The sequence below is a fragment of the Sycon ciliatum genome, chromosome 5 (genome assembly GCF_964019385.1).
Source record: "Sycon ciliatum chromosome 5, ocSycCili1.1, whole genome shotgun sequence".
Taxonomy (NCBI): Eukaryota; Metazoa; Porifera; class Calcarea; order Leucosolenida; family Sycettidae; genus Sycon; species Sycon ciliatum.
Window position 1 is genome coordinate 8,460,196 of NC_088647.1, and position 13,216 is coordinate 8,473,411.

A 13,216-nucleotide genomic window follows, 5' to 3' on the forward strand; every position below is an offset into this window, starting at 1 on the left:
TTGTGCGAAATTTAAAAGTTAGCTGGAAAGATGAGAATTTTTTTTTTTTAATTTCCTACCTGTGTTTCAGCCTGGCATGCACTCTCCCCTCAGATACCCACAGCCTGGCATGCACTCTCCCCTCAGATACCCACAAGCAGAGCCTCCGCTCTTCTGCTCCGTGCTATAACCCTGAGCCACCTCTCTTGATTGGTCAACCGCCCTTAGCCAATCAGAGTTCAGCAAGTGTTTTCTTCTTGTTTCTGCTCGAGGAAACAATCCAGAAAACTGTACAGCAGAAGAAGTGTACTAGAATGTATAGAGATAGATCAGACATCAGCAAGCTGGAGAAAAGAATTCTAAATTCTAGTCATCCCAAACCAAATCCAAATCCCTCTCTCCCCCTCTCCATCAATGCACATCGAATAGTTCTTTGATTGATTGCAATCCATTGTGACCTTCATTAAGACAAGGAAACAAAACGTTAAACATCAGCTGGGAGAACGAGAGGGAGCAGCTAAAATATTTACACTGAATACACGAAAACGAACGAAGGAAAAAAATGATGATTTTTAATGAGCCTACTTTCGTGGCAGAATTTTATGTCGTCAATGTTGCTCAAACCAGTGAATGTTGCATGAGGAGAGAATAAAGTTTTTTTTTGTCAAGTATTATTGGGATGCATGAGCTCAAGCAGCAAGCAGCCAACACCACAGCTGCATCCAAGGCGTGGAACCCTGTGTGACGTACAACGCTTTTCGCTTGCCAGTGCGACGGCTAACTGGTCAAACCTGCATGGCAAAGTACAAAGAAAGGTAGCAGGAAAAAAGAGCATCACACCACCAACGCCAGTGGATACTAGCAAGAGTCCATAAACAAGAGTATGCAACTGTGATCTCTTTTCGATGGGCCAGATGCGTGGTGCGCTGCCTTCATTACATCATTCAGCTGCAGTCCACGCACTGCGGAAAATTAAAACACCGCACTTTCCCTCTGGCTTGAAATGAACTTTCGTGCGGAACTGGAGTTCACGCGCCAAAATTAAATATTAGAGATCGCGTAGGTACTGGAAAGAATCGAGCAAAAACGGATGGGCTCGTACGAGAAATTGTGGGTTTGAGTGCATGCTTTCAGAGCGTGATGAAGGCAAGTTACGCAATGAAGGCAGCGTGCCGCGTACTAACGCATAACCACAGTTGAATACTCTTGTTTATGCTCTCTTGATACTACATCGTACTGTACATGGGTATGGAGTAAACAATCTAAACCACAACACCGAACACGCTGAAATCCTCAACCCTGGTTACCCAGGTACGGAATAAAACAAATGCCCAAAAATCTTACCTAAGTAGTCGTCCATGAGTGAACCGATGGCAAACTGTACAGAAGCAACCGAGAAAGATAATAACAGTTAGCATACACACACACACACACATACACACACAAACAAACACACATACACACACACGCACGCACACACACACATACACACACAAAACACCCAGACAAATAGCAACAGCAACAAAAACAGGAGCAACAGCAGCAGCAGCAGCAGTACCACCACCACCAACAACAACAAAAAAAGGATGCATGTGCTGCGAAAGGAGCACAAATTGCAGGAGTCTAAGACCTTTGCAGGCATGCGCAAGGCACACCGCGTCCGACTTACAATGTCGGCCGCATCAACTCTCGTTCCGACGATTTTCAGCCGGATCTCGTCATTCTGTTGAATGACCATTTCCTGCATCAATACACCGCGTCCGTGTGTGTACACACGCACAGACACAGACACACACACACAAGAGCAGAACTACTATTTGTACACTCCGGCAACAAACTTCATTGCTGCACACAATGCCTTTTCCTTCTCTTTTCTTGATTCTTGATAGTCAGCAATCACAGGGAAAAAAGGACATGTACATTTAGCACTGGAGTTGTCCATAGGATGGTTTCGAACTCTGTCGCCAACGAGCTATGATCGGAGGTATGATCGGAATCAGAAGAAACCAGCGAACGTGACACCATTTTTCAGGAAGAATTTCCAAAACTATGGACTGTTCATTGTCCAGGGTTCTAGAAAATTGTGCAACCTTCTCTGGTTTTGTTCTGATTCTGACCGCAACTCGTTCACTGCAGAGTAGTAATCTTCCTATTGGTCAACAAAATCTCAGAGGCTACATGTACATGTACGCCTTTCAAGCAACTAATTGAAGGTGTGAGCACAGTGCTGCAAGCAAGACAATGCCATAAAAACTAACGCAAACCACAACACCAAAGGGTAATCATTTACCTCGTTTTCCGTCTTGTAGCAGGGTGGATTTGAATTCGGATCAAACTCCATATTGCCAGGAATAGACTGTAAACACAGAACAGCAAACGGTGCACACAAACATTACTACTTTGCTCGTGACATCTCAATAAAACCTTCGTGAAATGACGCTTCAGCTGCTTCTGTTTACTGTAAATCAACAATTTTTGGCCGGTGAGAAACTTTGGCCGATCTCGAAATAAAACTTTTGACCGTCATTTAACTTTGGCTAATTGGGGTTTTCAAAAAAGAAATCGATTGGTATTTGTTGCCCTCACATACAGCCATGGCTCTGCATCATTTGCCTCTATGACAAATTTAGGCCTGCGATTTACTTTGGCCGGTTGGTACCCAGCGGCGAAATCAGCGAAATTAAATCGCCAGCGAAAATTAGTTGATTTACAGTATTGCCATCCTTAAACTTCATAGCTGTTCGTGATTCCACCACCACTGTAGCAGCACTGCAAAAGGCTATCAAGTCATCATTCACCATCCAGAAGATACAGACTAGGAACTAAGGAGACCAACGTGACGGCGGTGCTTAGCATACAGCTAGAGGAGAGAGAGAGAGAGAGAGAGAGAGAGAGAGAGAGAGAGAGAGAGAGAGAGAGAGAGAGAGAGAGAGAGAGAGAGAGAAAGAGTGCTAGACCTGCTTGACGGGCAGCAAGATGCGAGTACAGAGGACTTAGAGAAGCAGCAGAAGGCATAGGAAGGAGGAACTAATATCTCTTTAAAAAGAAGTTGCCATGCCAGTTCTTTCTGAATATACCGGTACTACCATACAACAATGCCAGCAAATGATTACGGTACACACTTACATGTCTAGACACAAAGCACTGCAGTGGTCCAATCTCTGTGAACAGGCCGACCTTGTTCACATCCTTGACAACAGCATCTAAAACCTCACCCTTGAAAGGTCTGAATACAATAGCCTAGATATTCCATACATGAATATGTACGCACATGCATAAGCGCGCACACACATACACACACACAGGCCGAAAAGAGAGAGAGAGAGAGAGAGAGAGAGAGAGAGAGAGAGAGAGAGAGAGAGAGTGGTTGAGTGAAATTGATTTCGCGTCCGTAGAAATGCCACCACCCAGGGGCAGATAGACATAATGAGAGAGCATTTTACATTTATAAAGACAGGAAAGTCTAGCAAATGATGACTGAGACCTCTACAACAGGAGAGAGAGAGAGAGAGACAGAGAGAGAGGTCCAGCATGGTGTGTAATTGAACTGGTTAACAGTGATCTGGTACAGCACCCTTCATAGCAGCTTGCTGCTCACCTTGTACTTCACAGGGTAGATGACAAATCCTCTGCCTGGTTGAATGAACCCATCGCCAATACTCTCGATGGTTGTGACGGCAATGACAAAGCCACATCTACAGGGTTACACACGTGAACAGCTCCGTTGCATACATAATGCTGTGTTTCATGTTCAACTAAACCAGCTCATATCAACCCATACATGACGCAAAACTGCTCGTACTCTCCTTCTGATAAGCAATATTGCAAGAAGTCCACTACATGCCCGTGAACCTGACCAGATGTTAATTGACATAAGAAGAACGCCTAGGAATAGCAAAACTGAATACATTCTAAGGGGATGATGATACAGTCAACTTCGCTAATAACGACGGCGGGTATGACAATTCGCGAATAACGACCGAATTTCCATGCCCAGAGCAAAGTCACATCCAACTGTATTGTACATATAATGGGACTTCGGGTATAACGACACCTCGCGAATAAGGACACTTTTCTGATGCCCCGCCGAGTGTCGTTATACGCGAAGTTGACTGTCCATGGATAAAAAACACCTGTGATGTGTTGCAGCACATGCTCCGTTTAAAATTCAAAATTGTCAAAACAGACAAGGCAAACAATCTAAAAATACAGGTAGGTCTTTGCGTGAGGCAATGCCTACAGGTGGGAAGTAGGTATTTAATCTTCGGGACGATACTAGCAGAGGCTTCACCAACTAAGCAGGGGCTTGTGCAATAACAAACCGTAACCGAGCAGGCAACAGTCAACGGTTTTTTCTTTCAGCTCTGCATCTTGTAGCAAGAAGACCACAGCTTACTTTCCATGGCAAGTACCCTCCACTTCTGTGAACAGTTTCCGTGTCACCGTGTCCAGTAGTGATCTACCAAAGTACCGAGGATGTAGTAGAATCTCATGCTCCAATTCCAGCTGAACATGGAATCCAAAAAAGTGAATAAAAGTTTGAATTTGCTAACATAGCTGGACAGCGCGACACACAGAAGGTTCACGACCAGAGCACTCCGCTTACGTGAAAGAACATGGCTAACTAATCCACAACTTCAGCCGTGTAAAAGCAGCACGATGCGAAAGTTAGCTGCTCATCACCAAAAGCTTGCCACTTGGGTTTCTCAAACGCTTCAACAACGACCAAAACAAAATTCGAAGTCAGGTCAAGCTTCTTCGACCTTTTTTTCGCCTACACTGCACCGCGGACCCGCGGCGAACTGTCGTCAGTCGAAAGGTCGCCATTTTGGTTTGCATGACAACTTGACACTTGGCAGAAACCCGTGGACTATTGTCCGAACGACACTATACTGACAGCGCCCAGATCTACTGTACCTGTACACTCAGCATGTACTGACCATGGCATTGGCACCAGGGAGGTGACATGGCCGGGGCGACCTTTATTATTATTTACCGACTCACCGCATTATAATTATGAAAAACGGTTTATTGCAATGAGGTAGATGCACAGGAAGGGGACATTGTAGATTGTAGACGTCTACGCTGCCGCACACTCCGGCTATAATTTTACAATTGGCAATGAAAATGTATAATCATGAGACCACTGTCACAGTCACGGATATTCATGTATCTGGCGATACACAGGCAGTGACTTGCCGGAGTGGCAGTACGTGAATGTACAAGAACGTTCACACCCCATTGCAACAAAAAGGTGTAGTCGAGGGCACACCATTTAAAAGGGGCAATATTCAAAGACCGGCTGTCGGAGCAAGCGTAAAATCATTCCTGGCTGGGCCTTATGGGGGGTGCGCACATCAGTCGCTCCGAGTTAGGGAGCGATTTATGCATGAATTCAGTATGACATCGTGCGCCAATCCGAGACTGGTGACTCAGTCTTGTGTCAGCCATACGACAGCCCGGGCTCAGTGATCGATCACGGACCACTGAGAAATGCGGATCTTTTCCAAATCCAAGTTCAACCCACTTTTGTATACAATGGTCCTGTGTCACTGTGTCCTGGGATTCTGTAACTGCCTAGCCAATAGTGTGAGGTGCAGGTTTGCTGACCAAGAACTCCCAGTGCCTTGTAAGTGCCTCGGTTACTCTCATGTAAGAGAGTAAGAAACCCAATTCCAGTCAGCCCGGATCCAAGGCTATATCATGTCCGTAGAAATAGTACACATGTTGCATCTACTGGAGCTGCCGAGGAGAACTCAGTGAAAGCACCCAAGAAGAGATTTGAGCCCTCGCCACCCAATACTCAATGTCATCATCCTGACAGGACCTTTCAACAGAATCAGGACATCGTCACTTCATTGTACTACTGAGAGCATGTACACTCAACAGTCGAAACATGGAAACAGAATACATACTGCCGGGTGGAATATGAATAGCAAATCGTGAGACAAGACACAGTTGCCCTGTTTGCCAGGATTTCCCAGAATATGGCGTACAATAAGCAGGCCCTATAGAAAATGCATTACGCTGCGAGTTATATTAATCGTTCCGAACACATCTCAGCGGATTGATCAGTTGCTGGTGGCTCGGTTCGTTCAATGATAAAATAGATAGTATACTATGTGCCAGTCTGGGATGAAGGTTCTGAATGATATACCAGTCCTACATGTGGACTTAGCAGAGGCTTGCTAGTTCCGAATGTTATCACTATGCAATCACCACACTACTCACTAGGTACCCCAGCTACACCAGTTTGAAATGCGATATTCTCTACTGACCTGGCCGGCTTACGTGGATCTGCCTGGTTCGCCGCACACTACTCTGCCGCTACAGTCACTGTGCAAGCCTGTGTCCATGACAACACAGCACACGTGTTCAAGACCTCTGCCCGGAGTTCGGGAGGATCACGTCTCTGGTTCGCCGACGGCCGTGTGGGTATAGTCAAGCAGCCAATCAGTGCAGCCAGTCTAGTCACTAGAAACCCAGTGCGCTCATATCTACATTGGCGCACGAGTGTTCAGTCCTCGGACGCAGCTCAGAACCGGGCATATACGCCGACAGACTGCCGCCGCGACATAGGCGAGGTGTTGCAGCGACAGTCTTGGTGCCATACGTCTCTGTACAGACGATGGAGAGGTGTGTGACGTACAGCTTGTCCAAGACCGCATCATTACCTGTGTTGTTCTGTCCAGTCAGTTTCATGCCCTCCAGGGAATATACTTCGGTATTCATTTCATCCGGACCAGCCGCCTCCAGCAGGTCGCAGGCTAGGTTTGACTCGTCGACCTCGTTGACACTGGCCTCGATTTGACGTTGGCACTCGCTGATGCCAGTCGGATCCAGCACGAGGATAGGGGTGCCACCACGTCCCACCTCACAGCGCATCGCCAGCAGAGAGCCACTACTGCTGCCGCTAATGTCCCCATACTTCATGCATACGAACACTCCGTCCCAATGGCTCTTGGCACCCGATGCGGCCATGTAATAGTTGCGATACCGATCGGCCACCGGCACACGGCACATCGGCAGGCTGACAACTCCCCGACTTCGTGCCACATCCGCTACCAGCAGCAGTGCCGACAGGGTCCACAGCGGCACTAAACGGAACACTGCCATGGCGAATCCTTCCCGATCTACTCTGTAACCTAACTTTCTCAGGCGCGAAACACCAAAGACCCAGCTCTGCAACACTTTGACAGTGCGAGGTGCGAATTATTTTGGCTGTCGACGATGCAATTGCGCAAGTGCAGTCGATCGACGTCGGCCGGAGACAGCGCCTCGAATGTATCAGACCTAATCTCTCCGAACAGAAGGAAATGCTGATCAGGAACGTAAATTATTTACGCTACGAGGTACTAGGACTAGTACAGTTGCGACGGTTTTGTCACCAGTAACACTCACGACTTTTCTGCCCTGCTGGTGGAGTACAAATCTTGTTATTTTTACTCCTTGACGCAACTAGCTGTCGGTTGCCTAGTAAAACGATGGCAGCGTCGACCACGAAGCAGGAGCTAGCTAGCTAGCTTGTCGCTGGCGCGTATGACACTTCCTAAATCCGCTAAACCTGCCACGCCGGTGAAACATTGATAAAATGAAGTCTACCTTTCGTTTGTGACTAGTTTTAGCAGAAGCAGACATAGCATTACCGGTATTTGCAGCATTTTCAATGGTGGTATGTTGTATTGCGGCAATGCAATGAGTATGTTGAGTGGGAATGAAGGCTTGAAGCCATGTCATGTGCCGCTCAGATAAGGCTCTTGCCTGGGTCAAGTTTTTGAGCGAGGCATTCGTAAACCAGCAGAGTCACCTCAGAGGTGTCCGTCTTTACTGTATTTGGTTCTAGGCTATGTAATGGAGTATGGTGGTACAGAGTCGACTAGTCGGACAGACAGTAGCTCTGGCTGTCTCAACACTCAGTGTCTCTACTCTCAGCTACGTGTACGTGCGCGGAAATGAGGGGGCCGTGGAGTGGTTTGCACTATCGCCAGTGCGCGAGAGAGTGGGTGGACATATCATTGCCGTAGTCATTTTATTGACAGTTGTGACAGAGTCGTAGATCTACGCTGTACTTCGAATCGTAGAACCGCACATTCGCCTACCGCACAGTGCCAGAAAGAGATAGCCTAGAATACGTAAGTCATCATGGATGTGCCGTTACAATAATGATAACACGTTGAAACTTACTTAGTGCCAATACTAGTGGTTTCATGATTGAGGGGGGGGGGGGGACTAAAGTGTTTCAAAGCCTTGAGTTCCGTCTGCAAAGGCTCAGTAATAACCAATTATTTACCAGATCAGGTACGGTACTAACAATGGCATGACAGCCCTGCAATGTAAATGTGTACGATGTACATGTACATGAGTTCAACAAACCTCGCCCAGAGAGGTTAAACACTGTGTAAACAGTGATAGAGGTGTTTCTCTTTACCATCTCACAAAACGCTGTGTAGGCCCATCAGGTGAAGTGGGATCAATCAACAGCGTACATGAGAAGCATGACAGGAACACAATAATGATTATGTGCGCCAAGTGTTTCATGAGTGGCTAGCAGGAAAGTGTAGATTACAGTACAAGTCCTAGCATGATGTGGTTGGAATACCATTGTATTGTGGACTAGTCATATACCTGTACATGTACAAGTCATGTACATTGCATGCAGCACTGCATGATAAGACAACAAATTAATTGTCTTATAATACTAGGTCTTGTAAGGTGATAAATTATAATTAATATTTAATCTCGCAAACCCTTTTCAAGCATTGGGAGAAGATCATGTACTTGAAACATGTAGATAGCGTACGGTGTATATAGTCGTACACGTACTCCACAATGTCAAAGTATCGGAGTTGGATTGCTGCAATACAAACCAATCACTTCGCTGGGAATATCTGCAGAGATGAGAACAGCGTAAATACAAAATGAAGACACTAAACTGTCAGCTACATGTATAGTGTGGTAGGGGTTGAGTTTGAGTAATTCGAGCCTTGCTCAGGGTAGGAAGACAATTCAACAGCCCCTGCAGTACATGATTGTGTGAAATGTGCAGTGTTTTCTGCATAATTTACACCTCACATGCATGGTGGCCATGTGATCCCTGGGGTTATGTATTATCATGGCGTCATGTAGTGATTATGTGTTGAGTAACATTATCACAGCTGTAATTTCAAAGAACAGCATCCCCCTTGAATGACTATGATGTAGAGAGTTGTGCTGGCATCATCATCAGGCATGCTCAATGCTAGTAGTAGCAGCGGCCTGTAGGATCACATGTCCCCTAGGAAATGTTTTCTTTCAGAGATGCTACAGACTCATCCTAACCTAACAGAACACGCCTGATGAATAGAAAAACAAGACGTTAATTCACAGCATTAACAGCTATCCAGTTGCCGTAACCTGCAATAGAATTCCCAACTACTTTGAAGTACAAAACCATAATAAGGCACTAGGGTACCTCCTGATCCCCAGGCTGTCAATGATTGAATCCATATCAGCATTAGTATTATGCTGATTATTACTTATCATGGCATGCATGTTCATATGCGTGCCCTAGTTTTATAGCATACTGCAGTATGACACCATTCATGCTACTTCTCTCCCAATCACACAGTCATCAATAGATTCAGGGAAGCACCAATGATGCAGGGAGCTTTGAAAGCATAAGATTGGGGCAGTAATCCTTTGAACTAGCACACTGTTTGCCGGGATTTCTTTACCTAATGCCTTTCCGGAAAACCAAATAATTATTAAACGTTTTTAGAGACAATCCATCGTTCCTGGATGATGTGTGTACAAGTAGATGCATGATTACATAGAATGACTGCACACGTTATCCTATTCATTGCGATTTTAAAATATTTGTCTCCTCGGGTGACTCTTCAAATAATTATTGTATCCCTTTACCAAGAATACATGCATCCTGCAGGGGTTCCTTTTAAAATGTCAACGAGTCCTTGAACACTTCAGCTACACACCGTACTGCGGGGTGCCAAAGAATGGAGCGCCAAAAGAACACCAGGCTAGAGTTTCATCACTACAGAACAGCATACCAATGTATAAACCACGGTGACTGAACTGTGGATAGACTGTCTCTGTAATACATGCACATGCACATAAAATAAGAACGGTCTAGGTTAGGAGGATGACCCCCCCCCCCCCCAACGTTCTTGGACGACTGACAGTACTGTAGGAAAATGGCTCCTGTTGCTGCATGTGTTCAAGTTCTACTTTCTTGTTACTCTGCCCATATGCCAGAGACGCAAGGGAACACAGCTCAACAGAGATTAGTGCCACCGCCGATGCCAAGACATGCCTCAGTGTGTGTGGTAAGAGATAATCACGATGTAACCCTAGCTTTGTTGATCGATAGCACATGCTAGGTACGTTACTCAAGTTCCAAGTGACTATGGGAGAAGCCCTGACCAGCATCGGTTAGGAGTAAACTCAGCTCTCTTTCTCTCTCTCTCTCTCTCTCTCTCTCTCTCTCTCTCTCTCTCTCTCTCTCACACACACACACTCTCTCTCTATATCCATCCATCTCTCTCTCTCTCTCTCTCTCTCTCTCTCTCTCTCTCTCTCTCTCTCTCTCTCTCTCTCTCTCTCTCTCTCTCTCTCTCTCTCTCTCTCTCTCTCTCTCTCTCTCTCTCTCTCTCTCTCTCTCTCTCTCTCTCTCTCTCTCTCTCTCTCTCTCTCTCTCTCTCTCTCTCTCTCTCTCTCTCTCTCTCTCTCTTCAGGCATACATGTATGCAGGCAAATTGGGACTAAGAAGTGGCTGTGATTCAGAAAATATGCTTTTAGAAGTTAAAAATCAGAACATTGACGTGTGCATAGTATACGTGTAATCAGTATTCCTGAAAAGTGCAATCATATAGCGTCAGTCAACCTTCACTTGTTGGCGCACATTGGGTCCAAAGGGTGCCGGTCACTCGTTACGAACTCGCAATTCAGAACCATATACTTGTGTATACCTTGTTGGCTATTTTATCGGAATGATTCTCCAAAAGCAAGCGGATACGTATTGGGTGTCAAGAGTCTCCTATAGAGTGAGGTTACATTGGGGATTCGGAATGTAACAATAGAGGGGAAGACTTGATACAGAGTAAGAAAGGAAACTGAGAAAAGGGAGAATGAAGAGCTAAATTTCAATATCACGGAATAACAGTCGTACATGATTGTCATAATTGTTCACATTTGCTGCACACAATATGATGTGCAAGTTGCATACTTAGAACATACTTGTTGTAGAAAAATTACTACTCACCGGTCGTTGAGGAATTCCGGACAGAGGGAGGTGATCAGGCACATTGTAAGGAAGTGCTGAGTATACATAAAAAATGTTCCTCTGAAGTAAAGATGCCGTCCTTCCATACTAAACCGCAGCCCAGTACTGTATTACACTGAGATTAGTAGTCTACTCTCTGTGTGTTACAGCTAATATGATTGTAGTGGCTAACATCTGGCTCTCATTGAAGACTGGTGCCATGGGATCATCAGCAACTTGATTGATTCACCAGTGGGAAGAGGCTTTCCAGGGATCCCGGAAATGAGCCTCGTCCATCGATTCATCCACGGAAACCATTCATCCGTGCTTGTTAAAGCCCTTTAGTACGTCGTGATTAGTCAAGTTTGACTTTAGTCGTGGAGTCGAATTACTGAACATGGGTAGATGGTTCTCTGAAGCTCCTCGGCAACAGTCAATTTTGTGAATAGTGACCGGGGCAGGTATAATAGCAACTCGCGAATAACGGCACAGTCTTCAGACCTAGTGAACGAACAAATTCACACGTTCACCCTAACAAATAACGACAGCTCATGAATAACGACACTTGTCTCAAGAATGATCAAGAGTGGATATTGGCAAGGTCAACTGCATACAGTGGCATCTGTTTGGCTATAACATTTTGTTGATGTTTGTATTTGTGACCCGGGTTAACTTCAGACAAACACTAAGATTGAAAGTATGTTGCAGGCAGGACGAAGATACATGTAGGACCAGAACAAAGATTAGGGTTGCAGGCAGGACGAGGATAGGACGAAGATAGGACCAGAACAGATGGATGTGGGCGCACACAAACTGTGACTTATTGAATCGGGGCTGACTATCAACTAGAATGGCCGTGTAAGTGGGGCGCTGTGCACTCCGCCGACTAGAGGTCTCAGTATCCTTGCACACCACCCGGACATGGCGGCCGCGTGGGGGGGGGGGGGGGGGTAAAGATTGAGAAAGTCAAGGTCATCAGCTATTACGCATCGACGGCAGTCATGCCGGTGTGCTACAAGAGGTACTTGTATACTCCTCAACCTTGGAGTATTGCAAATTTATTAGTTGAGGCAGTGCAAAAGGGGAAAACGTATTGAAGTAATGCAGCGTTACTTGGGATAGGGTTGCAGTCAGGATGGTAGATGGGAGAGCATTCATTCCAGGTGGAGAGCAGACCATATGGGAAGGATTGATGTAGAAAGTCAGGACTGGTTGCAGAGAGGTAACTTTTTTTTTTACCATGTTCACATTCCCAGCTCGAAAAATAATAAAGAAAAGACAATGGTACTGAGACTAGGACAAACGTGACAACTAATGAGCAGGGGCTGCAGCGAGACGCAGCAGTGATGGTGGGGTATTGATGGCTCTGCCGACCTGAAGTCTCGGCATCACGCACCTAAAAACAAAAGATAGAGCTGCACGAGTCAGCAAGATGAAACGAAAGGAAGGGATAATATCAGCGAGTGTGCGGGAGAAACTGAGACTATGAACAATTACAGGGGTTGTGACCGAGAGGAGCATCATCATGGCTGATCATGGCATCTCTGCCTCTGTCTCTCTTTCTGTCTGTCTGTCTTTCTCTCTGTCTCTGTCTTGCTCTCTGTCTCTGTATCTCTGTCTCTGTCTCTGTCTCTGTCTCTGTCTCTGTCTCTGTCTCTATCTCTGTCTCTGTCTCCGCCTCTGTCTCTGTCTCTGTCTCCGTCTCTGTCTCGGTCTCTGTCTCTGTTTCTCTGTCTCTCTCTATCTGTGTCTCTCTGTCTGTGTCGCTCTCTCTCTCTGTCTCTCTCTCTCTCTCTTCGTCTCTCTCTCTCTCTCTCTCTCTCTCTCTCTCTCTCTCTCTCTCTCTCTCTCTCTCTCTCTCTCTCTCTCTCTCTCTCTCTCTCTCTCTCTCTCTCTCTCTCTCTCTCTCTCTCTCTCTCTCTCTCTCTCTCTCTCTCTCTCTCTCTCTCTCTCTCTCTCTCTCTCTCTGTCTCTCTCTCT

At 45.9% G+C, this 13,216-nt stretch overlaps 1 protein-coding gene across 1 annotated transcript; it reads right to left on the reverse strand.

The window, feature by feature from the left end:
• Window positions 1-211: 211 nt before the first annotated feature.
• On the reverse strand, window positions 212-4,740 carry LOC135817448 (DNA-directed RNA polymerase II subunit RPB7-like). Its single transcript, XM_065330639.1, has 8 exons — window positions 4,586-4,740; window positions 4,376-4,485; window positions 3,578-3,674; window positions 3,106-3,219; window positions 2,270-2,335; window positions 1,649-1,720; window positions 1,324-1,357; window positions 212-770 (listed from the first exon to the last, which is right to left on the reverse strand). The coding sequence occupies exons 1-8, from the start codon at window positions 4,595-4,597 to the stop codon at window positions 757-759; spliced, it is 519 nt and encodes a 172-aa protein (XP_065186711.1). The 5' UTR covers window positions 4,598-4,740; the 3' UTR covers window positions 212-756.
• Between the last annotated feature and the right edge of the window lie 8,476 nt (window positions 4,741-13,216).